The sequence below is a fragment of the Fukomys damarensis genome, unplaced genomic scaffold (assembly GCF_012274545.1).
Source record: "Fukomys damarensis isolate Sample0158 unplaced genomic scaffold, DMR_v1.0_HiC HiC_scaffold_10, whole genome shotgun sequence".
Classification (NCBI taxonomy): Eukaryota; Metazoa; Chordata; class Mammalia; order Rodentia; family Bathyergidae; genus Fukomys; species Fukomys damarensis.
The window spans coordinates 18089885-18115460 of record NW_022900922.1 but is presented as its reverse complement, the minus strand read 5'-3'; the positions used below and the strand labels follow the sequence as shown (position 1 = coordinate 18115460).

Below are 25576 nucleotides of genomic sequence, written 5' to 3'. Positions count from 1 at the left end.
TGTGATCCTGGATTGGATCAAAACATTCTACTGTAAAGTACAAATCGGGGACACTGGGCAAAGTGTGCCTGTGGACTGTGTCTAATGCCGTAGCCTGGAGCCCCAGTGCTAAATGTGCCAGTGGGGAAGCGTGTGAAGTCTCCGAGAGGGAAGACCCATGCATGGTTGGGAGGAGAACTTGGGAATGAAGGTCACAGCATCTGCATCGCACTCGCACATGGTTTGGCAAAATAGCAACATGATGGCAATCATTGTCATAAAGCGACTGTGCAGATGTCGAAACAGCGGAATCTAGATGCAGGTTAGAGGGAGGTCTTCCACCAAACTCCAGGCTTTCTCATTGGCTTAAGATGTCTTTGATAGAAAAGGCACTTTAAGAAGCAAGACAGTGACAACTGCCCTCCAAGTCCTCATTCCCAACACCTTGGGCCACACAGCACTTACCTCATATTGATCTCCAGGGCAGAGGCGCGCAAAGCCAGCCAGACCTGCAAACAAGCAGTTGGACATGAGACGCTGAGCACACCACCCTCTGCAGAGGCCCACCCTGGCCCATTTGAAGAATTCCAGTGAAGCATTAGCCTTTGTGGGAAACTCAGATAATGGTTTCGAGGGTCATCCGCGACGCTGTGGGGACAGCATCTCTGCCGGCTGCAGAGGACGTTCTTTCCCAGATGGGCGATGGCGATGGCGGGGCTGTCTGCAGCACGGCGGGCTGCTCGGTGGGGGCCAGAGCTCCGTGTACCTTTAGCAGGTGAACTATGTGGCTAACACTGGGACAGCTCAGGAACTGCGGCTTTGATCAGTCCCTTCCTTTCTGAAGACATTTACTGGGAGCCACAGAGCCAGGGTCTACGCTAGGCAGAGGGGTTAACAATTTAGAAATTGAGGGAGATTTCACAGATACCCACAGTATAGAACAAAATATGGTTAAAGCCCATGGGAATGGAGCAGATGAAGACCAGTAGGCAGAAGATGGAGTGAAAGCTGAGCCTTTCTGTTCCACCCGCCAGAGGCCCCTCTAGATGACGTCCTCAGCCCAGCATCTCCATCTAACAATGGGGACAACAACATCCCCCTTATGAACTGATTTAGGGACAGTGGATGGTATCTGGCACGCAGAAGGTGCTTAGTATGAGGTGATGATTATACATCCAGGGGTGTGCAGCGTGTGATTCACTTAACAGATGTGTCCCGTGCAACGAGACGCAGCACACTGATTTTCATCAAGGAGGGGACAGCAGTCTTCGTCTTCTTCTGCATTTTGTGTCTTTAGCAGACAGAATGTGCTCCTTGCATAATTATAATTAAGAGACACACACACGCGCACACATACCGCCTCTCATTTAGGGAAGCAAGTAGCATCTGCAAGCAGAAATCGCAACGCAGTTCAAGGAGGACCCTGGGGCACAGGCAGCACCTGGATGAACGAGGGCGTGTGTGCGCCCAGTCACTGCTTTTTGTGCGTGCTGGGGATGGAGCCCAGGACCTCACGCACACAGGGCAAGCACTCTACCACTGAGCCTCACCCCGGCCCTTCAAGAGTCATTTTGTAAGGCTCACTGTGTGGAAAGACAGCATGGATGTTACACATACACATCCTGAAGCAGGGAGCCTGGCTCTTCCTCCAAGGCTCAACTGTAATTAATCTTAATTTAATCTGTATTTATCCATCTTAATTTAACCTGGCTTTATTGGGTTGTTTCTGTGCCAATCACAAAGCAAAGCCTTTTACATTCATAGGGACCTGGAGGTTGAAGGATTTAATCAAGGAACTGAACAAATTTAATATGAACATGGGGAAATCTTTATCACCTTTTGACTTTCTAATAAAAAAATTCTACGATAAAATTCCAGTTAAAAATTTAAAACAGGGCCAGGTGCGATGGCACATATCTGTAACCCCAGAACTCAGGAGGCTGAAACAGGAGGATCACCATGAGTTTGAGGCCAGCCTGGGCTAGCTACATAGTGAGATTAAGACCAGCCAGAATTACAGGGTAAGACTCTGATTTAAAAAAAAATTAAACACAAATGTGAACTTTTAATGAAAAACTGTATTTATAATGTACTGTTTGAAAAAACAAGGCAGGCACAAGACCTTATGTAGAGTATACTCTTAACTATATATAAATGTATCCACAGGAACAAGTCTAAAAAATAAACCTGCCTAACTGCTAAAAAATAACCATCTTGGCAAGGTGGAATTGCAGAGAAAGTTGAAATTTGACATTAAGTTGTAATTTCTATTGGTGTTTTTAAACGATCATGTAATTAAAATGTAATAAAAAAGAAAAAAGAATGTAAAAAGATCATAATATGTTGGCAGGCGGCACAAACACAGTAAAGACTGGTTGGCTATTTAGGATGACTTTAACAGAGGTTACACTGGGTAGAGCCATTCTGTGTGATTTTCATTTTGGCAGTGCATTTTTCGGTGTTTTAAAAAATGATGAGGTATTACTTTCAAAATGTTAAAGTAGAGATTCAAGAAGACACAAACAATCCTGTTTGCCCAGGGATTTGGTAGAGGCAGCGTGGGAGGAAATGAGTTGGGTTAGCAGGTACAAAAACTGCTCTGTGTCTCTTGGATTCCTCCACATAACCACATCCAAAGGACAAGCTGGTCCCTGACTCCTCCGCCTCTGCAAGTGGCCATTTATGATCTTTGAGTTCTCGGCTGTTTTTATACGAAACATGACTTTACTCACGTAAAGATGATGGTGATGGTGTCACACAGTGTGGCTTGATGATGGGGTGGCTTCTATGGATAGCCCCATTAATGCACTGTGACACTTAAATGAACAATCCGCCTCCCACCTGGCTGACGGCTGGGGTGAAGGCCAGGGCGGGGCCAAAGGCACTTGCCATTACCACTGGTGGCCAGTAGGTGACAGCACATCACCAGCTCGACACGCCTTCTGCCCACCAGCCTGTCCATTTAGGAACAGCGTTCTCTCGTAATTGCAACTTAACAAGCCACTTAAGGGGACTTACTGAAATAAGAGCAGAATTAAACCCATTTTCACTGAGTTCTGGAACATTTAGTCTTTTAAAAAAGTACTTCTGAAAGAAAGCGTAATTGGCTGGCTTTTATAAATCCGAAGCTTGACACGTTAATTCTAATCAAATCTAAAGTCCTCTTTAAAGACCTGTAGATTAGTTTAGGATTAATCCATTGCCTGTTTACCTGTGTAATTACAGTGGAAGCCTGGCTAAAAAGAAACTGATCTGGTATCATTGCTAGACAAGGAGTGGGGTGTGGTTTGAAGGATTTTTTTTCTTTCCCTCTTTCAAAATTATCAGAGATTTCATATCTGAAGAACTTAACTGGATGAAAAAAAGGTATATGCTAGGGAGTTTTTGAGCTTCTGAGTATTATTGAAGTGCTTGGAATCATTTGTAGTAGCATCTTGGATTCTCTGATTATAATAAGCAGCAATGCAGCAAAATGGCACCAGCTCGGCAGAACCCGCTCTGGTACAGGGTTCTGAGAGCTGTGAATCAGCTCCTGGTCCAGGCCAGAGTCAGCGTGAGTGATGGCAGCTACAGCCAGTCTTTGAGGCCTGGCGGGTTCTTTCATGCTCTGCTCTACGGCTTGCTGGCATTTCAGCAGTGAGGAGAAGCAAGCATTTTTCTCAAGGTTTGCTGCCTTCTGCTGTTTGAGGAAGTTTTCACGGTGATCACTCAAAGCCGTACTCAGGGGTTACCTCTGAGGGATGCTATGGGGCAGCCATCTTGTATCCATGGTGCACCCTCTGACAACCTCTGCTGACAGAATGGCTTCTCCCCACGTCAACTGGAGACCCAGAGCTGTACATGCAGTCCTTACCCGTGCCTTCCTGCACTCAGACACTGTCTGCCAGAAGAATGTTTTCCACCCCAACTTCCAGTTCTACCACGATTTTCCTTTCTAAGCATCACTTCCTGCTCTAAGGAAAAGAGCTAAGTGGGCCAGGGATTTAGCTCAGTGGTTCCACTGCCTGCCTCACAAGTGCAAGGTCTGCAGTTCAATCCCAGCTAGCTGACAGTGGGGGACTCTGGTTACAGGCCTTCCTATCCATTGCCTGGACATACATAACGCAGGCTTTCTAGTTGACTGTAGGACTGAATTGCCCCAAACCAGGGCCAGCATGAACTGCTGCACCTACACATGCATTTGAGTGAAGTAATAATTGGGAAGAAAGCCAGTTTTCCCTAAAGGACCATATCTCTCAAGCTCCTTCCTGCTTCACAGCCGCAGCTCCAAAGCTCTCTCTAGCAAGCATTCCTGGCTCCTCAGAAACAACTCAGAGACAACTTTCCACCTCTCATCTCCCACAAACACTTTGCCGCACCAGTCTACTCAGCAGCGTTGCTCCCCCTCTCGCGAACCCTACTCTGGCCCAGCGGTTCTCAGTGTACACTGGGAGGCCTCCCTCCTTCCTGCTCACTGCCCTCTGACAGTGAGTGGCAGCTTCCTCCTCTCCCTTCAGGCTTTTACAGCTGCCTGGTCTTGCTATTGGTACAGGAGGTCACTGAGTCCATTTACTTAGGATACATTGGCTCACACCAGCTCTGACTGAAAAATATGGTGAATGTTGAAATAAAAAAAATATTATAGTAAGACACATGTATCCCCCTCAAAATACTCCTCTTCTCTTCCAATCCGCTTATCCCATCATCCTTGCTACTTTCTGGAGCGGCTCCGGAAGTACTTTTTTGTGTGTCTTTAGTTGCACTGTTGTGGCTGCCTCAGTGTCCCGAATCCATTCCAAACATTCACTTTCCATGGTCTTTTTGACTTAGGGGAACATCCAGAAGTCTCAGGGTGACCGATCCAGTGGTGAACAAGATGGATAAGGACACACCGCCATGTTTTTATCAGCCTGTCTTTCCACTGAATGGCACTAGGAAGCCACATTTATTATATTTTTTAAATCACACCTTGTAAAGACACCACGAAAGAGGACTTCTAGGACCACTTCAGAAAGTGGCAAGAGTGCTGGGATGGGTGTGACTGAAGTGAGGAGAATGTTTAGAGGGGAATTAATTATTGAGAATGTGTCTTTGACTATAACAAACTCTCAAACACTCCACATATTGTTTGATCCCCCCATGTATGTCCACCTTCTCCAGCAGGCTGAGTGGAATCCAAGGCCCAGCTGTCATTAGGAGGTGGCCCCCATGCCAGGCTGGACAGGTGCTCAGGCAGCGCCGATTCCCTGTCTTTACCGCTGTTCCTGTCCTGCCCTCCCCCAGCTGTCCTGTGTGTGGGCTGGGGGCAAAAACGGAAGCGTAGAAGGGTGGTAGGAGGAAGTCAGGCCTAACAGGTCTGAGAGTGTTGTGAAACAGCCTCAGTTTGCCTGTGTGTATGTTGGGGGAGGTTGTTTTTACCAGAATGACTAAGAGAGAAGGAGGCAGCTAATGGCAAAGATCTGGGATTTCTTGGCAGCCACAGGGTCTTCCTTTCCCCCTTTCAGGAGGGAGAAAGGATATCTCCCAGGGATGGTATCCTCAAAAGGCAGCACATCAGTAGTTTCTGAATTTTTTTGTTAGACTAGGCAAATGGAGGTGACGGAAGTCCATCAGTGAAAAAGGAGAATCCATTTAGGGTCCCCCCTCCCTGAGACCCTGAATTCAGGGGAAGACAAGGAAGCAGACAAGGGAAGAAAGTGAAAGAGGTGGGGGTCCAGAGGGGCGGCAGCCCTGGCCCACCTCGACAGGCGCTACAGCCACTAGGGCAGGGCCCCAGCTTAGCCAAGGTAGGTGGGCAGCCCCTTGCCCCTGCCCACTTCAGAAGTGGCTGTGTGAAGCCATCCTGCCAGGGTCTGCTGGGCTGCTGAAACATTTTCTTAATGTGGGGCTGGCTGGGGTGGGACTGGGCACCAAGAGCCCTAGAATTCAGTTCAAGTTTGACACCAACTTCTGGGAAAAGTCATTCCCATCTGTGAAATGGAGACCTTATCACTCCCCTGGAAAGTGACGCATTCTACAATGAGGGGGAGAAACAGGAGCCCTGGGCCTCCTTGCATTAGCAGCAACACGTGTGACCTGAATTTCTCTTAGGCTTTAAGACTGGGCTAATGTGCACCAGCTGTGTTGAGTGTCATCCTCCAGAATGAGGCTGCCTGTGGAATCCTCCTGAAAGCTCTGAACTCTGTACCCTGGGGTCCAGCTTGGCTCTGTGGATTCTGAGCTGCTGAGAGAGGCGGGGTTGAGGAGTTCTGAGCCACTGACTTAGGTGAGCACCCAAGAGGAGAACGACCCTCAAATACTGGAAAGGTCTAGGTGCCCAACTCAAAAGCGAGGCAGGCAGCAAGTATCACAGGCTTGCTACAGATGCCCTAGAGGGCAGGGTGGGGCTGCTGGGAACTGGGGTCAAGGTCGTTCTTATTCAGAGGCTCTCTTCTGACCCACACAGTAATTTCCCTCCTGAGTTAGATGACTCCTTTGAAAATAAGGCTCTCCTATTGAGCACTGTTAGAAGTCTCCCTTCCTATTCCCGTAATTACAGAAGGTAGACAAGAGGGTGATTAAATCCCCATTAGCAACCCAGGGATTAAGCTGCTAAAAAGCTCAGCCAAAAATAAATAAGCAAGCAAGCACCACCCTCTGGACTGCAGTCAGATGGAAGGGCACCCCCACCCCCAGTCCAGAGTGGCCTCTTATTCACTAGCCCTGACAGCCACAGAGCTGTAAAAGCAGCTATACCAGGGAGAAATTTCTTTTCTAAAACCAGGCTTCCTTTGTGTTCTGAAGATGCTGTTGTATAAATCAACAATGCTTCTGGATTGGCACTCTCTGGAATAGACACCCCAAAGTTATTTGTGGGTTTAACACCAAGATTAGAAAGCAAACAAACCTGGTAGGTAGTTTACAGAAACATGATAATGAAGGGGCAATTTCAATGACACCACGAAGAGGCCAATACACAAGTCAAATAAAAAGCACTCCGCCAGCAGTGGTTTCTACAGTGGCAGAACAAAGCAGGGGGACTGTTTCAGATGGAAGGGAAACCTATGAGATATACTGAACAGCTCATCATAACACACGGACTTTGCATCCTAAACAAACAACTGTACAAAGCATTTTGGAGACAGCTGGGAAATTTCACAATGAAATAGGTTAATAACGAAAGCACATTCACCTTGTTAGATGTGAAGACTGACGGAACCGAGACACGGAGACAGCCTATTAGGAGATGAGGCTGCAGGACCCAGCACCAGGCTGACAGAACTGGGTCTGATTTCATCAGAAGACTTCTCTTTCATCAAATGGAAAAGAGGCAAATGCGGTAAAATCTTGCTAATTACTGAATCGAGGTGACGGGCTGCTGGAGATTGATGGGAATGTTCTCTCTGCTTTTGTGTATGTGTGAGTCTCTCATAATAAGCGTATGCATTAAGTGAGGAAGTCAGACTCAAGATGAGAATAACAGTAGGGGGAGGGCTCAGAGCGGCAGCATTGTCTTTGCAAGGAAAATCAACCCAGCGCAGCGCGTGCCCTGAGACTTCAGGGAGCTCAGTGAGCTGGCTCCTGACTGTCAGTGGGCAATTACCTTTCATCTTGATGGAGAATTCCCCCAGCAAGTTCTCCAGCTCTGCTTCGATGGTGCACATGTTCTGTGAAGAGACCAGGGCACTGGTGTTAGAGCTTGCTTCACACGCTGGCCCCAAGCACAGGTCAATTTAACAGTGACACGGTCATTATGTGGATGATAGGAGGCATTTATGTGTTTTCAGTGAGCTGCACAGCCTGGCCTTTGAGACATTCCGGACAAAATGTTTAACCTAAGGTACAAACAGGTTAAGCTATAATAAAAACACATAAGTCCAGACTGTGGGATGTTCTGGAAGAACAGGCCTGGGCTACAGGTCAGTAAAAGGCAACATCATTGGGGAAAGAACTGTGCATTGCCAGACACAATGGTATAGACCTGTAATCTCAGTTACTTGGAGGCGGAGGCAGGAGGGTCACAAATTCAAGGGCAGCACAGGCAGTCTAGCAAGATCCCACCTCAAAATAAAAATCAAGTAAAAAAAGAATGGCTAGCGGGCCAGGGATTTAGCTCAGTGGTTCTGCCGCCTGCCTCCCAAGCACAAGGACCTGAGTTCCATACCTGGTACCAAAAAAAAGGAAAAAAGAATGTCTAGGGATGTAGTACAGTGGTAGAGTACTTGTCTGTCTAGCATGTGCAATGCCCTTGGTTCAGTCCTCAGCATCACCAAAACATAAAAAATAAATATAATCTAAAGAGATTACAGGGATATACGATGATCGAATGTAACACAACCTTGGTTATGTTCTGATTTGAAAGATAGACAAGTGATGCAAAATAGTTATGAAAGACATTGCCATTAAGAAGAAATCTGAAAGTGGACACAGTACTACAGGATAGTTCATTTTCTTCATTGTGATAATGGTGTGTGGTTATGCTGTAGATGTACCCGTTACCTACGTTACCATTCAGAGATCCACGCTGTGTTAATGGGCCCAAGTGAGCCATTCTACAGTGTATGCCTATCTCAATACATCATGTGCTGTGCCCCAGACATATACAGTTTTCATTTGTGAATTTAAAAAATAAAGAAAGAGATCCATGCTAAAATATTGATGGGGTAAAATGTCATGACATCTACTGCTTATTATCAAATGACTGGGAAGAATAAAATTATTACATGAGAGACAGGAAAATCGAATACGGTCAAATATTACCAATGGGTAAATCTAGGCAAAGGTGCCTGGGGTTCAGTATTTTGTCCTTCAGCTTTTCTGTAGGTTTGGAATGTTTCTAAATACGAATGTGGGGCAAAAGAGGGCACAGGAGATCAATTCTGATAGAACAGACGGGACAGAGTCTCTGCTGCAAAACCACAACCTCCACAACTGATTCCTGGGTCTGATGAGGGTCTTCTCACTCTGACACTGACTGAGCAGGATGGGCGGAGAAGCCCCCTCCAGGATACCCTCCCACCCTTCTGCACCTGAGGCCTAATTAGAGTAATCAGTGCCGCAGCCCATGGCAGGCAGACCCCAGCAAGGCCCGGCCAAGGTAAGCTCTGATGTCACTTAGGCATCATGCGAAGCAGCAGCTGACCACAGCCCTGGGGGCACCTGCAATTGCCCTCTTGGTAGCCAGCCTTGCCAATGTCACATAAGCATGGCCACCCAGTACCTGTTGACAGGTTTTATTTCCATTTGAACCTTGTATGCTGAGGACTTCGGGATGGATCTGTAGGGTCAGAGGCTCTGCTTCTTATTTTTTCCCTTGTTCTCTGAATGATCACTCTTACGGGACACAGAGAGAACGGAAGTTTCAGTGCCTCAAACAGCTGGGCAAAACTGGGGTCACATTTCAGATCCTGAGCCCTGAGCAGCTCGAAAGCTTAGAACACAAAATCTCAGCACTGTAAACCAGTTTTCTTCCTAAGAGCCTCGAGTTTCTCCATGAAGCAACCGTTTCTAGAAACACTGTATTACCAGACACCTCAGGATGGCTTTCAGGGTCTTTGAAAACCTCGGGGGTGGGCAGCTAGCCTAATAGCCGAAGATGCCCACAGTCAAATTGTTGTTTCTTCTCACCCCATCACTACCTCTGCAAAAATAGCTCATAATAACCCTCCTCATGGAAAAGTCCTCCTCTTCGTGCTGGTTTTGTGATCACTGAAAAGCCCCTGAAGTCAAGGGAGAGATGTCACCATGAAAGCCCTGGTGTCTTTGTTCTCTGAGGCAACCCTTCCTCTTCCTGAAAGTGCACCGCACCTTTGAGCTTCTGCCAAATGAATGATCCCAGGCCACCTGGACACCTTACCAGGGTGCCTCCTTCTGGAGTGACCTGGGAATGTCCCAGCTCAGGCAGTTATCTGCTTCCACACCCTGAACCGCCTCTATAACTGGAAACTGCTTTTGTGATTTCAAAGACCAGTATGAATGAGGTCTCATGAAGTAGGACTTAACCTCTGGGTCCACACACATGGATCAGGGGGCGGCAGCAAGAGTCAAAGCCTTATTTTCACTAACTTTCCCAAAATTTAACACATCTGCACCCCATGAGTGTAGAAAACAAGCGAGAGAAATATCAGTAATACTTGTGCCTTTGCCACTGCTAGCAATTTCGTGTTCATGTGGTATCACTGGTTGAGGATGAAGAAAATCTTTCATATTTTTAATTGCATTTAAATTTTAGTAGGTCACTAGATTTTGTAATTTAGTGTGCTTTAAGTACAATACAATGCCATACAATCAATTTTTAAAATATTTTGACAAATGTACTGATAACCTTAAAATAATTGTATTATAATACATACTTTTCCTTTGAATTCTAATTTTTTTCTTTCATTGAATTCTAATTTTAATTTGGGGCACTAAAAAAAAATATTTTGAGGCAGGTATGATAATGCACGCCTATAATCCCAGGTACTTGGGAGGCTGAAGCAGGAGGATTGTGAGTTGGAGTTCAGCCTTAGCAATTCAGGGAGTCCCTCCTGTCTCTAAAAGACCAAAACCAAAACCAAAACAAATTTTAAAAAGGTGGAGGGTATAGCTAGCTCAGTGGTAGAGAAGCCCTGGATTCTATCCTTAGTACCGCAAAACAAACACCAACAAAACATTATTCTATATTTATTTTTATTTATTTATTTATTTTTTGGTACGGGGATCAAACTCTGGACCTTGTGTCTTACAAGGCAGGCAGTGACACCACTGAGCTAAATCCCTGGCCAACTAAACATTATTCTAAACAGGGGAGTTAGGTAAAGAAGAGCCCTGTTTTAGGCCATGAAGAGTCAGATAAGAGGCCATATGGGTGCGAGAGCCTGGAGCAGGCCCTCAGCTCTGGGAATTGTCCAGCAGGCCCTAGGCAGGAGGATGACTTCATTCATGAAATCTGATCTCTGAATAACAACTCAAGGGACAGTGAAAAGTGCGGCTTTAATAATTCAGTCACTCCTTCTAAAACAGGGGTATCAGGTGACCCCAGGAGGAACAAAGACCTCCCTATGTAAGAGGCGTGCGCCCCAGAAACCAGGAAAGCACACTTCTGCTCATGGTTCTTTATCTTGTCTCCTTTAAAAGTTTTTCATGCACACACAAAAAACCCTAGGCCGGGGTTAGTGACCTCCACCGCCATCCACAGGAGCCCTGTCAACCACAAGGTCCGCTCACCCTCCAGGGGTAAAGCTCGGTTGGAGCGTACTCCGGAATATTTGGAAACACATTCAAGTGACAGAAATTAGGGCACTGTGGCTTATTTTAAACAATTCCACTGGCTGCTCCACTTGCATTTTTGTTTGTTTTTGAGACTGGCAACAACACCGTCTCTCTAGAGAGCCGGCTGAGGTTACAGGTTGCTGGTCGCCTTGTTTGGGCAGTGACCCACAAATCAGATCAGGCGGGGTTAGGGTGCAGCACCAGGCAGGGAGGGGCAGGTCGGTCGTACCTCCGTGTACTCCTTGTAGCTCCGATTGATCTCGGACAGGCTCTCGCGGGCAGCTTTGCTGGCGGGGGACATGGCGAAGGCTTGCTTCATTTTGCTGGCGCCATCTTGGAGGCGTCGCTGGATACAGTAAGCTTCATAAAGCTCGTCTACCTGCCAGGATCGAAACAGGAAGCACAGATATCAATGTCTGTCACGCTTGAGAGAAGTCGCATAGGTCGCTGTCATGTGCTCAGCTCCTCTACTGTCCCTCACCTTAGTGAGGAGAATCTTACAGGAGTGTTAGTTTTCTAGACAGGCCATTTGTATTTTCACTGTTATGATCATTTTTTTTTTCCGGTCTCAAAACACATTTCACAGATCCTATTTCCAACTGCGCAAAATGAAAATGCCCGTCTTGCATTTCTCAGAGTTATCACTGGAAGTGTTTAAGATGACTCAAGGGTGGACATGTGGGCCCACCGGGAATTGGGACAGTGGAGACCGAGACCTTCTGTCTGTGGACTGAACACTGAATGTTTCACCCAAGGATGGAAATTGTGTAGTATACTCAGGTATTATCACTTTATTTTAAGAAGTATTGTCACAAGGTGACAACTACATGGCCAGATTCAGTATCTTTTATAAAGAATTCAGGGCTGTTTGTTGAAATAAATTTTTGTAAGGTCTTGGCTCAATAATACAGAAAGAAAATGCAGTTACAGATTCTGTACTAGGTTGTTGTTAAAATTAAGACAAAGCACAAACTGAACACTTAAGAATTGTAAACTAAAATAATGAAAATAAACTTTCCCTCTGCTATACCTCTACATTTATGCTTCTAAGTCACAACACACTCTTTAAAATCACTGGTTTTTTTGGGGGGGTTGTTTGGTTTGTTTTTGAGACAGGGTCTCCCCATACAGCCCAGGCTGGCCTTGAATTCAAGGCAATCCTCCTGCCTCAGACTACTGAGTGCTGGGATTACAGGAGTGTACACCACACCTGGCTAGTGCTTTTAAGGCACTGATTTTCCATCAACTGAAGGTGATTTGTACCCTCAGGGTTTATGGGCATTTGGGGGCTTGGGGTTACTGAACATTGTTTAATGTCCAGCATAGGACCCTATGAACAAGGCCTGTTCTAGTCTATCAGGAGGGCTGAGGTTGAAAATGCTCCTAATAGTATTTTGGATGATGTTGATCTCTGTAGACTTTTACTATCTCTGGTCTGTGTAGTCTTGTACAGTTGCTGCTAAACCAACTGTAGTTACACAAGAATTTTCAGGCAGATAAGAAAGAGAAAAATAACAGATAGATAATAGGAAGAAGGAACACAGATCTTCCAAAAAGAGGAAATGGATCAAGGCATGGAGGGAGAGGAAAGGGGAGGAGAAAGGAACCGGGACGTGTTAGGTACACGTACGACTGCACACTAAGAGTGTAAACACCATGTCCTGTAGACACGTGCACAGGAAGGTAGGAGACTGAGAGACGGATCAACAGGGGGTTGGGAGGAGGGAAGGGAAGGGGGACAAAAAAAAGGGTGTTAAGATGAATTAAGTACATTTACCAATTCCCCACAAGGAGTGCAAACATTAAGTACTACAGAGTTGTACTAATAAAGAAATTGAAAAGGAAAGAAGAAAAGAAAGTATCATATAATCAGGCGCTGGCAGAAGCAATGAAACCCATGACTTCTGAGAAGCAGTTGCCTACCTAGGGTATTTGAATTTTCATTCTGGGTAAAACTTGTTCCCTAAAAAAGAAGGCTTAGCTGTGGATCTTGAAGGAGCTCAGATATGAGTAGTAACCATGTTTAAAACCCTATGAAGATGGATGTCTGAAAGGTACTGAATTTCAGAGCTTAAGATTTCTCTTTTGTTTTACAGGCAAACTTTTAGCTGCCTGGTAAAAAAATATTACTACTACAGGTTGGAATAATACAGTTTTCCAGGATTGTTTTGCCCAAACATAGCCAGCGGTGCTTAGACCATGAACCTGAAGAGACAGAACATTGTCTCTCAGTTAAGGGATTCTTCGTTCATACTTAGTTCAGCAATTCACTCAACCCTTCTGAGTGGAATTCCTAAACTCTGAGAATTGTCTTTAGTTTTCTAGGTGAAGAGATCTCTCCCTGATTAAGAAGGGTGGATAAAACTCAAGGCCAGCATATCTGCTAATAATCTGTGTGTGGGAATAGGCATAAATGTAGTCTCTGTACTTTGAAACTAAGTGGAGACTACCCTGGTGCACTGGTTAAAATGTGGAAGTCCGTGCCCTACTCTGAAAAGGCTAGATCAGAAATACGAGGTTTTAAATAAACACTGAGGATCATTCTGAGGCAGGAGAGCCCCACGAGACTTCTGGAAACAGTGCTAATACCTCTTCCAGAAGGTACCACACGCAGTATGATTAACAGCATCATTTTATTTATTGAGCTTGGCAGAAATAGGAGCAATTTTAGAATTGCCTAGGTGATAAATATCCTTCAAAGCAGGAATGTACAAAAGCAAATGCATATACATATATCCACACACATCTAAATCATATTCAAATTTTAAGTCTGAAAGCCTTCCTAGGATCATCTGGGTTGAATTTGTGTACATCTGGGGCCAAAACCAAGACTTCTGGATTACTAAGAGGGAGATGTGCTAAATGGAGGGAGATGGGTCCTGACCCCACAGGACCTCGCCTGGGACAGAGGCTCAGATGCTGATAGCGGGTAGATAGGAGCAGGAATCCCTTGTGATTGACTGTCTCCAGAGGGAAATCTCTAGCTGTTGCTGATGATTCTCAGCAGTGTTTAGAACAAAGGCCATAGATAGTCTTATCCATAATGGGCTGACTGGGCCATCTATGAAATATTTATAGGGTTTGGGGCTGGATCTCAGGGATATTGAAACTATGCCATTTGAGGAAGAGAGGAAGGAACTGAGAACTTGAGAAAGATTTAGGGAGGCACACAGACTGTTGTCTTTCAATAATTAAAAGGTCTTCTTCATGCAAGCTGTGTGGGACTGAAGCTAGTCACGGACGAAGTTCTTTGTGGGGTTGGGTTGGTTTGATCCCATCTCTGCCCATGCTACACCAACACTAGACACCCTCTGCCAGGCACTGTGGGAGCCACACAGGGAGCACTTGGTAAGTGTCTGCAGGGGTCTATCCAGACGGTGCTATCAGGCTCTGCAGTCTTACTTCCCGCCTTTGTTGCCTCTTGGAGGCTTTCATTCCCAACCAACTAAACAGTTGATTAGACAGGAAATTCTTCATGGATGCTACATGCAGGCCAATGGTATCAGCCAGTAACTAAGGGCTGAAAGCAGAGGCAGAAAGCACAGGAACTTCAGTTACCTTACTAATGTGGAACTCCAGGCGTCTCATGTATCTCTCGATTGTTTTCATTTGCTGGAATGAAGAGAATGAGTTTGAAAAAGCATGTCATTCACAGTTCAATTGTTGTAGGCCAGTGAGAGTATTTTCTTTATCGTTTCATATGCAAAAGTATCAGAAAATTTGCTGTTTCTATTTTCTTCCCATTTTGGGGGCGGGTACCAGGGATCATACTCAAGACCTTGTGCAAGGCAGGTGGCAGCACCACCGAGCTAAATCCCTGGCCCTGTTTTTGTTTGTTTGTTTTTTTAATTAAGAGAGGCTCTAATATCATTTTGGAAAATATTTTCAAAACTATAGGATATTCTGAGAGATAAACGAGTTAATTATCATAATCCTTGTGTTTAACTTCAAGGGGCAGAGGGTTTATCCAGTGGAATGCACTGGATTTCTGGCAGGATAGTATCATAATAAACGATTTGAGTTTTTTCATAATTTTTTGGTTCTAAAACGGGCTTTTTTCCCTTCACATTTTAGTGTCTCTGAAAATGGGGTGAATTTTATACTCACTCCAGGCCAAGTGGCAGATAGCTGCCTGTGCATGCTCACAGATAATCCTATTTGCTTCTGTGTCATATCTGAGTTATAAATATTCTTATTACTTGCATCTACTTTAATTGCCCTTGAAAATATCTTCAAAAGGAACATAGGATGATTCAGCATTGAAATAGTTATTGTGTACCCAGGAAGGCATGGCACAACATCATATATTAACTAGAAAGAAAGAAAGAAAAAACACCCACCTAATGGGCCTGAAGGAGTTTTGTCATTAAAAATAGAGTATAAATTTTACGTTAAAGAACTGTGTGTTTAATAGAATTATTTTTAGTTTCTTAGTGGCACAAAAGTGTGTTACCAATATTTCCCCAATCAAAGATGTATTGGGTTTGACAAAATCTGGGAGCTAATATTTAAAGATAATTCAGGTAAGGGTGTCCAAACACTTGGAAGTTCTCAAACTTATCAAAAACATCGGGATGCCCTAACACCTGCTGGCATATTGGCTGAAGTGGCCTCAAACACGTTAGTGAACCTGCAGACCGCAGTATTTACATGTCGTCCTCCTTAGAGAAAGCATCAATTTTTCCAAGATTGCAAAACTCATCAGCTCAAGATGACCCAGAGGGTCTCTTGTTGACACCGATTCCCACTCTGAGGTTTAGCTCTGTGTCAGCACGGTGCTGTCACTTACCTTGTCTAGGTCATACAGCACTCCCTGAAATAAAAAGGAGCACGTGGATTAGAACATATCCTCTCAAAAATATCAACACAGAGGTTTAGAGAACATTTCTGCAGTACCTGTGAAGTGATCACCAGCCATGCAAAGTTTTCATGGATGTTTTGATATCTGATTTACAAAAGTAGAAATCTGAGATACTTTTAATACTAGTAAGAGGGCTTTTCAGAGTTATTATCTGTTTGCATTCCATTTTCCAAATTGTACCCAGTCCTCTCTGCCTCTTGGGAGCTGTAAGGTTTTCATTTGCTTCCTGTTCTCTTGTCCTATATATTGAGGGGCAGGTAAATCTGTATTCAGTTTTGAATTTTTAGAAAATAAGTGATGTTTGGCAGGGCATGTGGCCCAGTAGTAACATACTTGCCTAGCAGGCAAGAGGCCCTAGATATGACCCCCAGCCCTGCAGAAACAACAACAAACAGCACAGCAAAATACAAATATACATAAAAAACAAAAAAAGTGACTCTCAACGTAGACTATAGCAGTGGTATACTTGTTTTAAAAACTTGCATTGTTGTTTAGATCAATAAAATTGGTTTTAAGAAGAGTTCATGGGAGTGGTGATATGATTTCCCTAACTGTTTTTCAAGCCAACGCATTTCCAGTGTCTGTGCAGCATCACTGTACACACGGTGCTCCATCCACATCCCCCATCTCAAGGTCTTGTGGGACTCAAGCCCCTGGCAGAAGCCCCTCCAACCCTCCACCTCTTCTCTCTGAGGAAAAGCACCTGCTCTGGTGGAACGTGGCCAAGGGCATTCATGAGCTCTGAAGGGCATCCCACAGGAGCTCACACAGACAGGAGTTCACACTCCAGTGCTAGTGTAGTATAGAAGCCACTGAATCCTGTTGAAACCTTTCACCTGGAAGCCTTGGGAACAGTTGACATTATATGTTCTAGCCCATATCCGAAAAAAGTAAAAGGTAAAGCTATTCAAATGCATCTGTATCTCCTGCGTATAAGCAGGTTTTCTCAGGCTTCTGAGACCTTGTAATATTAAGATATAATAGCATTTGGAAGTAGAGAAAATCACCGAAAATAGTGTTGGCCTTAGAAATACCTCTTCAAGCAGACACATCCCCACAAATTCATGGGAATGGAAGAAGTCTTCACAGCAATGTGGAGTGGAACTGGCCCAAGAACTCCACTGACCTCTCTTCCCTGAGCCTCCTTTTGCTCCCTGGTATCACTGACTTCTACTTTTTTAAAAAAATTGGAAATAAGGAAAAGGCCTAGTTTCCAATTATTCAATGTACTTAAAATGTTTGCTACAAAAGCCACAACTTTTCATTTCCTTGTGTTATTTGGGTGGGGGATCCAGGGGTTTTCTCAGAAAGTATCTTTTCCTGATTATAAAGTTTGCATGATTACAAATATGCTTGGAAAATACTAGCGTGTACAGAATACAATGTTGAGAGGAAAACTCTTTTCTTCCTTCTAAAGTACACAGCAGCGCAGAGGACTCTGTCCCCTACATCTGCTTTGCTTAGATGCTCTTCCCTATTCACACCCAGTAAAAGAAGACAATAAACCCCAAACCCCTCTGTGCCAGCATCCTAAGACTGCACACTACCTACCAGGCGGGAGTTCCTTTTCATATCTTTTAACTGCGCCGTCAGCTTGTCCAGCTCGGTCTGGTGAACCTCCAGATACTCACTGCAAAGATAAGATGAGATCTCACTGAACTCTCACAGAGGGGACGAATCTGGTGTGGTTACAGAGGGGTTTGCAAGGGGTTGGGAAGCTGAACTGTGTTCTGCAGTTAGGGAGGAGGCTTGGACTTTCCCTTTTCGCATATGCCAGCCGCTGGACCCGATCCGGACTGAAGGTCCAGAAATGAAGAACCAATGAGGGAAGAAGTGGGAAGACACAATTGAGTCCGTCCTCAGCGTGGACTCACAGATTTCCATCTGGTGAAATGCAGCCCTGACTGTTCTGGTCTCACTGCACACTAGGGGCAGTTTACTGGGAGCAAACCAACCCTGTGACATATTCCAGGAGGCTACAGATCTCTCCTCCAGCAGTCCCTACAAAGGACTTGTCTGACCAAAGCGTACTGGTGTTTTGGGTCTCCCTCACTGCAGTAGGGTGTGATGTGGAATCCCATGTATTTCCCACCTTGGAGCTCAGTAAAGGCTTCCCTGACTACACTGCAAGAATAGAACAGCTACTCCAGAAATGGTCATTTAAAAAGCAATCTCTCAGCTTCGATTTTCTTCTGGTCATTTTAAACAGGGAAAAGTTTTCTTTTTTCACAAAGTGCATTATCGGGGCCAGTGTTCTTACTCGAGTCCATTTTTCAAGGCCCTATAGACCTCATCTACTCTTTTCGGCTGAGGCTCTTTGGGATGGTTATTGTTTTTGTGTCCTAAATTGTGCATTTTCTTCAGTTTGGCCTGGGGCTTCTTGAGAGCAGAAGAATTTTCAATAAAGGAATTACACCTACAGGAAAGAAAAAGAAAAGAAATTGTGAGGTTCAGGCATCCAAGAGGATTTGACCAAAGAAATGCCCTTTAAATCATTCTGGGCTCATATTAAGTGTCCTTTGGGGCAGATAATGTACCCCCATACATTAAGAGACCTGAGCTAACCTTTGTTTCTTGGTACCAGATTGGTTAACTGCTGAAAATTGGAACGCTTAGCTGTATGGAGGCAAAGTCTGGTTTCCAGGTATGTACATTCAGAATGGAGGGTGTTGCTCCACTAAACCCCAAAAGAAGCCAAAATAAATATCTCCATGCGGAAAAAACAAACAGGAAAAAGGATACAATACAATTAAAGATACGGCAATGTGCCTTACTAGATACAAACTGACATAGGATGTAGGGTGTGGGATCTGTTAATTATAAGATTCCAGGATAGCACCAAATAATTCCCAGGACGCCATATGTAAATTGTCTGTGTGTTCCCACCAGATGTGGATGACATATAAGTAAACAAATACCACAAGGAACTCCTTATCATGATTTTTCATGGTAGCCCACTCTGTGGTCTTTTAGACCAGGGTGTACTTTTATTTTTGCTTTTCTCTTTCCTCTTTTGTTCGCCCCAAGTTTTCGCTGCAGAGTCCATTTTTCCCTTACCGCTTCACACCTCACTGTTCAAATAAACTTTTGCCACTCTTTGTGGCACTTTTTGTCTCCTTTAATTCTTTGTTCAAGGCAAGAAGGACCTTGAATACGTTTAATTGGAGAGCCATTTCTAAAGGAACTACCCAATGATAAAACATGTCTTACATTTGACTACAACAGGAAACATTTTTTGAGAAAGAGCCAGAAAGACAGTGATAGCTAATTCTATATGGCATTAAAGAAAACTGCACACAGCTGTGTGGATAGCTGTTTAAAGCCTCATTGTTTTAAATTATATGTAGGTGTAACATATAAAAATGCAACATCTCTACATCTTACAGTAGTAAAACAAACACCTGATGATCTAAAGCCAAACTACTGATCTGATCAGGAAACCAGGAAGCTCAAGGGTTCAGGGACCTGGCTCTCAGCGGGGAGCCAAGACTTGGGGCCGACAGGTGCCAGCTGTGCCCCTCCAGTCAGCTATCAGTGATGCTCCTCAGCCGCCACCGTGTGTCCCTGTTAGGACTACGTGGTCCACAGCACATGAAGCCAGCATGCTGACAGTAAACTTCACGCCGTGTGCCTTCCCATTTTCACAGAGGAGATCCCAGGGCAACTAGAAGGCTAAGTTTCGCAACCTCTATATGAGTGGCATGCGTTCCTCAGAGTCAGCCTGAAGGGCACAGTCTTTACCCACAGTGTAACTTCACACTCAGCATAGTCTCCCAAACATGAATGCCACAGGGAACGTGCTTCAAAGCGGGGTGAGGATAGGGTGGGGAGAGGTCTGCACATCGATCACTAGCTTATCCTAAATTTCTCAGCCATCTGCTTTGAGGAAGGAGGTCTACATGGTAAGAGAGAACTGGTAGCACCTAATTTTGGGTGCAGTATCTTTTCCACAAAAAAGACATTAAATAGCAGGATGGGGCTGCTAAGCTGCGTGAACTCAGGCTGACCCTCTTCAGGTCCTAGCGGCCCACCCCAGGCTGCACCCCAGGGGAGAGCCAGTGTACTTGCCTGGATCGTCTTTCCTGAAGGCCGCTGAAGCCTGCGAAGGACTGGCTTCTAATGATTCCATTGGGCCCTCCGGGCGAGAAGGACTGGGATCCTACCAGCATGATTTCTGGGAGCCTGGTTGGCAGTCCTGTAAGAGGGTAGAAAGATTATGGCAATTTACAGACGGGTTCAGACAAGAAACATACTAATCTTGCCAACAAAGAGGCGGTGTGACATAGATGTCGCGAGCTCAGAGGTGCCCATCAAGAGATTCTTGTGAGATTCTTTCCTATAGCATGTTTTTTACAGGCCAGAGGATTCAGCTCCTAGGTTAAAAAAAAAAAAAAAAAAGACGCCTACCCACACCAAAATAAATATAAATTGCACAAATTATCAAGCACTTCAGATTTCCTTAAGGAATTCTGATTTTTTTTCCCTTCCAAGTTCAATCAAGGTTCCCTAAAGATACATTTTAAACATTTACCTCCACTCCACATACAACAACGACACAAACAGGCCACATCAAAGTTTCAAAGAGGTCCCATGTGAAATCAAAACACAATTAGGCCTTCAGCTGAAATTCTACACTTACAAGTCACAACAGTAAAACACAAGGTTTCTCCGGAGATAACTTACTTCTACTTGTTCTCCCTTTCTATCCTTAAAGTAGATTTTGAAAAAAAGATTGTGGCAGCACTGGAGGGTGGGGACCACAAAGGACAGCAAGGCAGTGCTTGCAAAGGAAGTGATAATCTAGGTTAGATAAGAAGGCACTATGAGTAGCGGGGAGGAAGACACAGCAGAACGCGCACCCCTCTCGGCAGCAGACCCAGACGCTCTGTTACAACACAGTGTCGGGGGACAGTAGCCCAGTGTTAGTGCCCCACAGACCGCCCTGAACTGTGAGGCGATTCTACCCCTTGGCACCAGGCCAGAGCCGGGGCATCACCATGGTCTCGGCAGTGGGAAGAGGGCAACAGGGTCTGGTCTGATGCCTCCGAATGACTGCGTTTGAGGAGCGTGGACAACTGCCCTTCAGAGACCCAATGAGAAAGAAAGACAAGCTAAGAAATAAGTGTGCCTCCCTCCAGGCTGCTGCAGGTCCTTTTTTTCTGTTCAGTATTGAACTCATGACCCTGCGCTTTCAAGGCCGGAGCAGTGCCACTGAGCTAAATCCCCAGCTCTGTTGCAGGTTCTTAAACCCTCCCAGGGCAGGAGAGAGCAGCTCTGGGACCTGAATCTATTCTTGCGGGGCACAGGAGCTGACCTGGGAGGGGGCAAAACGCTTGCTGTTTGATCTGTGTGGGACAAAAACCTCTTACCAGCCGAATACAGGAATCTTCGGTTTGGGGGCATTTTCTGGAACTGTAAAATTAACGAAGTGCAAGTGTGTAAGAGCAGTGAAAGAAATAATACAGTGGTAGGCAAAGGGCAGATGCCAATAAAGCTTTCTCTGGTTACTTTTCGAAGCCCCGAGGCTCAAAAAGCAGTCTAATTCCTTTAATTCCTCAGCAAGATGCTGGCAAACGCTCTCTGCTGGTTACTAAGGGGACTGTGTACATTTCATTAAAGGTCCCTTCTTTCAGTTCTAAAGCATGCCTGCGTTGCATCACTCACAGACTTCTAATAAATATCAAGAAAGCACTGTGGTTAATGCTCTTCCTGTACCCAATTTTTTTTATTGCTGGTGATTAAACCCAAAACCTCATTCATGCTAGGCAAGTGCTCTGTCACTGAGCTATATCCCTAGATGGTAACCCAACAGCAATCTTAAATTCCCAACTGGACTGATTTTATGAGTATTGTAATACCATTTTATAAATTACTGTTCAATAGTCTACCATGTCATGGACATTCTTTGACCAAGAAAAATACTCAGAATGTTTCAAATCTTTGTTTCATTGTCTTGTACTTCCTTGAAATTGTTTTTGCAACAAAAAGGATTTCTTTTCTCTCCACTGCACCTGGCTCTAATCCCAGACATTCTGATTTAATGAATATAGGGCATGACCCCCGTGTGGGGATGTCTCAGGTGTTTCAGGTAATTCTGATGCACAGCGAAGTCTGGAAGCTGCTGCCTTAGAAATGCTGATTACACCTCTGTTGCAGAAGTGACAGGCGAAAACAAAAAAAGAAGAAGAGTAAGAAAGCAAGGAAAAAGGAAATGTATCAAGACAGCTGAACATGTACAGCTTCTGGTAAAATATTCAGCTGTAATTTATCGACTCTAACTCAAAAAAAGTTACTCAGTCTTGAGTAAGCCCCTCTGAGAAGTTTCAGGATTTCATTATGAGAATTAAACGCTAGAGAATAAAGCACACAGCCTGAGTTGTGCAATCCATTTCCTTCCTCCTTTCTCCATCACAGGTGGGAAGGGTTTTCAAGAGCAATCCAAAGATTTGTCCAGGCCTACTAAGGTTGTAAAACACTTTGGGAGGGGAAAGAAACATTCATTTAATTTTCATTAAATGGTCTCGTGGAATAGATGAGCACTGGGAAGGTGACTGGGCTGATGGTTCTAATCTTCTGTTGTCTTTTTGTGCTCTCAGAAGTGATAATTATCTATCAGAAAAGAATTTGGCTGAGAGCTGCCTCAGCCTGACATCTCTATCCTGCCATCGATTTCCCTAAAGGCTGACACACTGCCTAAAGAGATGCATCAAACATGCATGTGCGTGCGCACCCACACACACACACACACACTCACAGAGCCAGACTGTGCAGACATAAAGGAGTAGATTGGGCAGGATTGGCTAGGGAAGGGAGCATACAAGACACCCCTCCCCAAAGCCCCATAATTCCACGGCGAGGATGACAATTTCCACCTAGTGCCTACCCCTTCCCCAAGGCAAGGTCCCTAACAATTCCTGTTCTCCGATCATCTGACCTGTCATCCACCCCATATCTTCAGACTGCTTCCCACTTCCTAGGAAGGCAGCTGCTTGCTCCCCAGCTTCCAGCAAAACTACCCCTCACACTACTAGAGTCAGGTTGTAAGGACTTCATTACCACCATTACAGTATTTTATATTTTAACAGCAGGTGCTCCCCGGGGTCTAATGCCTTAAACTGAGCAAAGGACTAGTACAATTCCAGCATCACTGCTGGAAGGGGTGCAAAGTAGTATGAAAACTTGGGAGGACGATTTGGCAGTAGCTGTTGAAAATATAAAACAGTCTTAATGTTTGTATTCCTTCTAAAGAAATACCCAAGCGGCAAAAGGAGACACAAGGGAATGTTCTTGCAGGCAATGTTTATAATAGCAGGAAAGAGGGAAATGATTCAAATGTTAGTCCCTGGGGCTGGGCTCAAGTGGTAGGGGGCTCTTGCCTATCATGCACAAGGCCTTGAGTTTGATCCCCAGCGATGAAAATAAAAATCATTGCACAAATGGTTAATATACTGCAACATAGCTACAGGGTAGAATACTATGTAGCAGTTAAAAATAATAAGAAAGATCCCAGGAAAAAATAAAGCCCCAAGATAAATCATAGAACACAACCAGAAATGTAAAAAACCCAAACTATGTAAAACTATGTCCATTAATAGAAGAGTTCTGAAAGTATACGGACAGACGATTCATGGAGCGCTGGGGTAGAGTGGCAGGCAGCATTCTATTTTAATTTTTTTTTTTTGCTTTGTATTAATTCTTATAGAGGGATTATATCATATTGTATTCACAAAAATCCTTTTTTGAAATTGCAAACACTTGGAAATAGAGGAGAGAGTTTACATATACGATCAAACAAGATAATACTTGGGGAGCAACTATATATAGTTATTTATAAGTCTTGCCGAGGGGAAATATTATTCCCAAGAAATAATGTATTAGGTTGTATACATTTTGGTTACCTTCAAGCAATTCAGATTCCCCTACAAGGTCCTTATTATGTATTCTGAGCTATGGCACAATATCGCTTTGATTTGTAAAACTTTTGGAGACAATACCCCAAGTTGCTAAGTATCACCAAATATGATACCTAAATAAACAAGAAGTTCCACATAAAACAATTCATCTTTGGGTGGTGGTACTTACAGCTGCTGGGGCTTTGAGAAAGGCTTCCATTCTGTGAGTCACTGGCTCTTCTGCTAGTCTTTCTGAAAATTCTTGCCAGGCTCGTATTTATTTTTGTGCCTTAAATCCCAGGAAGGTTTTCTATCATAGGAGAAAAGCAAAACTGCTGTGGTCCATACCTCACTAGGCTGGTTATAGGAGGCTGGGCGGTCACACCCGGAGTGACCCTTGCCCTGTTCACTGCCACCACCAATAGGAACAGCAAGATCTTTCCGGAAAGAATTTCAAGCACCTTGATTAAGAATTGAACAAACTCAGCTGTTCTGGGCTGAGCATCCTGGCACAGAAGCCTGAAAGCCACTTCTTGATTCTTCACAGTGAAAACTGCTTTCTCTCAGCTATGCAGTGCAAAATTCAATTAAATGCATGGGGGGTCTTTGGAGTTAAAGTAAATAGAAGATTTTACATATTCCACTCTCAACACAGTGATGCAGGTACCCTGGGCCTTGGAGGAGGGGACAAGCTGCTGCCTGTCCCAGTGTTTGTGTCTCTGTAAATCAGAAGGAGCTCTTGAGAGCAGCAGGCAGACTGTGGGCACGACCACCAAGCTTGTTATGTTACTTGGGGAGAAGCGGCCTGAGGCAGATAAAAAGAGATCTAGGGGTCAGAAAATTACTCCTTTCCTACTAGGTCTGATGCTGTGACTGAAGCAGGAATAACAGGCAGAATGTGATTACAGTTCGCAGAGAGAAATGTCCAGGTACCTGGAGAACTCGGAGATAACTTAACTTTGAAGACTGGATGCAGGCATCAACCTGGGGGGCTGCCTGATGGGACAGAGGCTCTGAAGGATGCTACCGTGGGGCTACCTGGGCAGCAGGCCACCCGTAGATGTATTAAAAGTGACAGCAAGATGCTTTGAAAGTCTACCCTGGTGACAGTGTCCTTTCTCATTACATTTCTGTAAGGTGGAATTCTAGCTTACAAATCAGATTAGCCAGCTCTCCCCCTTCACATTTCAACAGTCCCACTCTAGGAAGTGTGCTAAGCGAGGTAAGGATCCTGATACCCCCGAACCTGGCTTGTCCCCTTTCCATACCTGCTTAGAAGTGCTCGGGACACTGACCAGACCTACTTGTCAGCTAGAAGGAAAACTAATACTGTGAGGGTTAAGAAGACTGAGATTCATTAAAGGAAATAAGAATTTTAGATTATTTTCAGTTTTTAGAAGCATAAAAGCGCTCTTCTATATCAGGAACACACAGAAAGGTACAAAGCAGGTAGGCCAAGGAGGGGGAAAGAAGAATCAGGTAATATATACCTCCCCAAGAACCAGCAGCAGAATTTTGGTGCAATTGATTTTTATCAACTCTTTCTTTTCCAAAACAATAATTTGAGCATATTAGATGTATCCTGCTTTTCCTGAGGTTTTTTTTTTTTTTTTTTTTTTTTTTTTTTTTTTTT

At 44.6% G+C, this 25576-nt stretch overlaps 1 protein-coding gene across 9 annotated transcripts in view; it reads right to left on the bottom strand.

Moving 5' to 3' along the window:
- Nucleotides 1–25576, bottom strand: part of Ripor2 (RHO family interacting cell polarization regulator 2) — a 126087-nt gene that overhangs the window by 52447 nt on the left and 48064 nt on the right. For all 9 annotated transcript variants that reach the window (XM_033761887.1, XM_033761891.1, XM_033761888.1 and 6 more), the window contains exons 2-9: nt 20120–20246; nt 18312–18467; nt 17603–17681; nt 15980–16003; nt 14749–14802; nt 11420–11569; nt 7541–7604; nt 445–488 (exon numbers count right to left, since the gene is read on the bottom strand). In XM_033761887.1, the coding sequence (XP_033617778.1) occupies nt 445–488; nt 7541–7604; nt 11420–11569; nt 14749–14802; nt 15980–16003; nt 17603–17681; nt 18312–18467; nt 20120–20246 (698 nt within the window). The remainder of the gene's footprint in view (nt 1–444; nt 489–7540; nt 7605–11419; nt 11570–14748; nt 14803–15979; nt 16004–17602; nt 17682–18311; nt 18468–20119; nt 20247–25576) is intronic.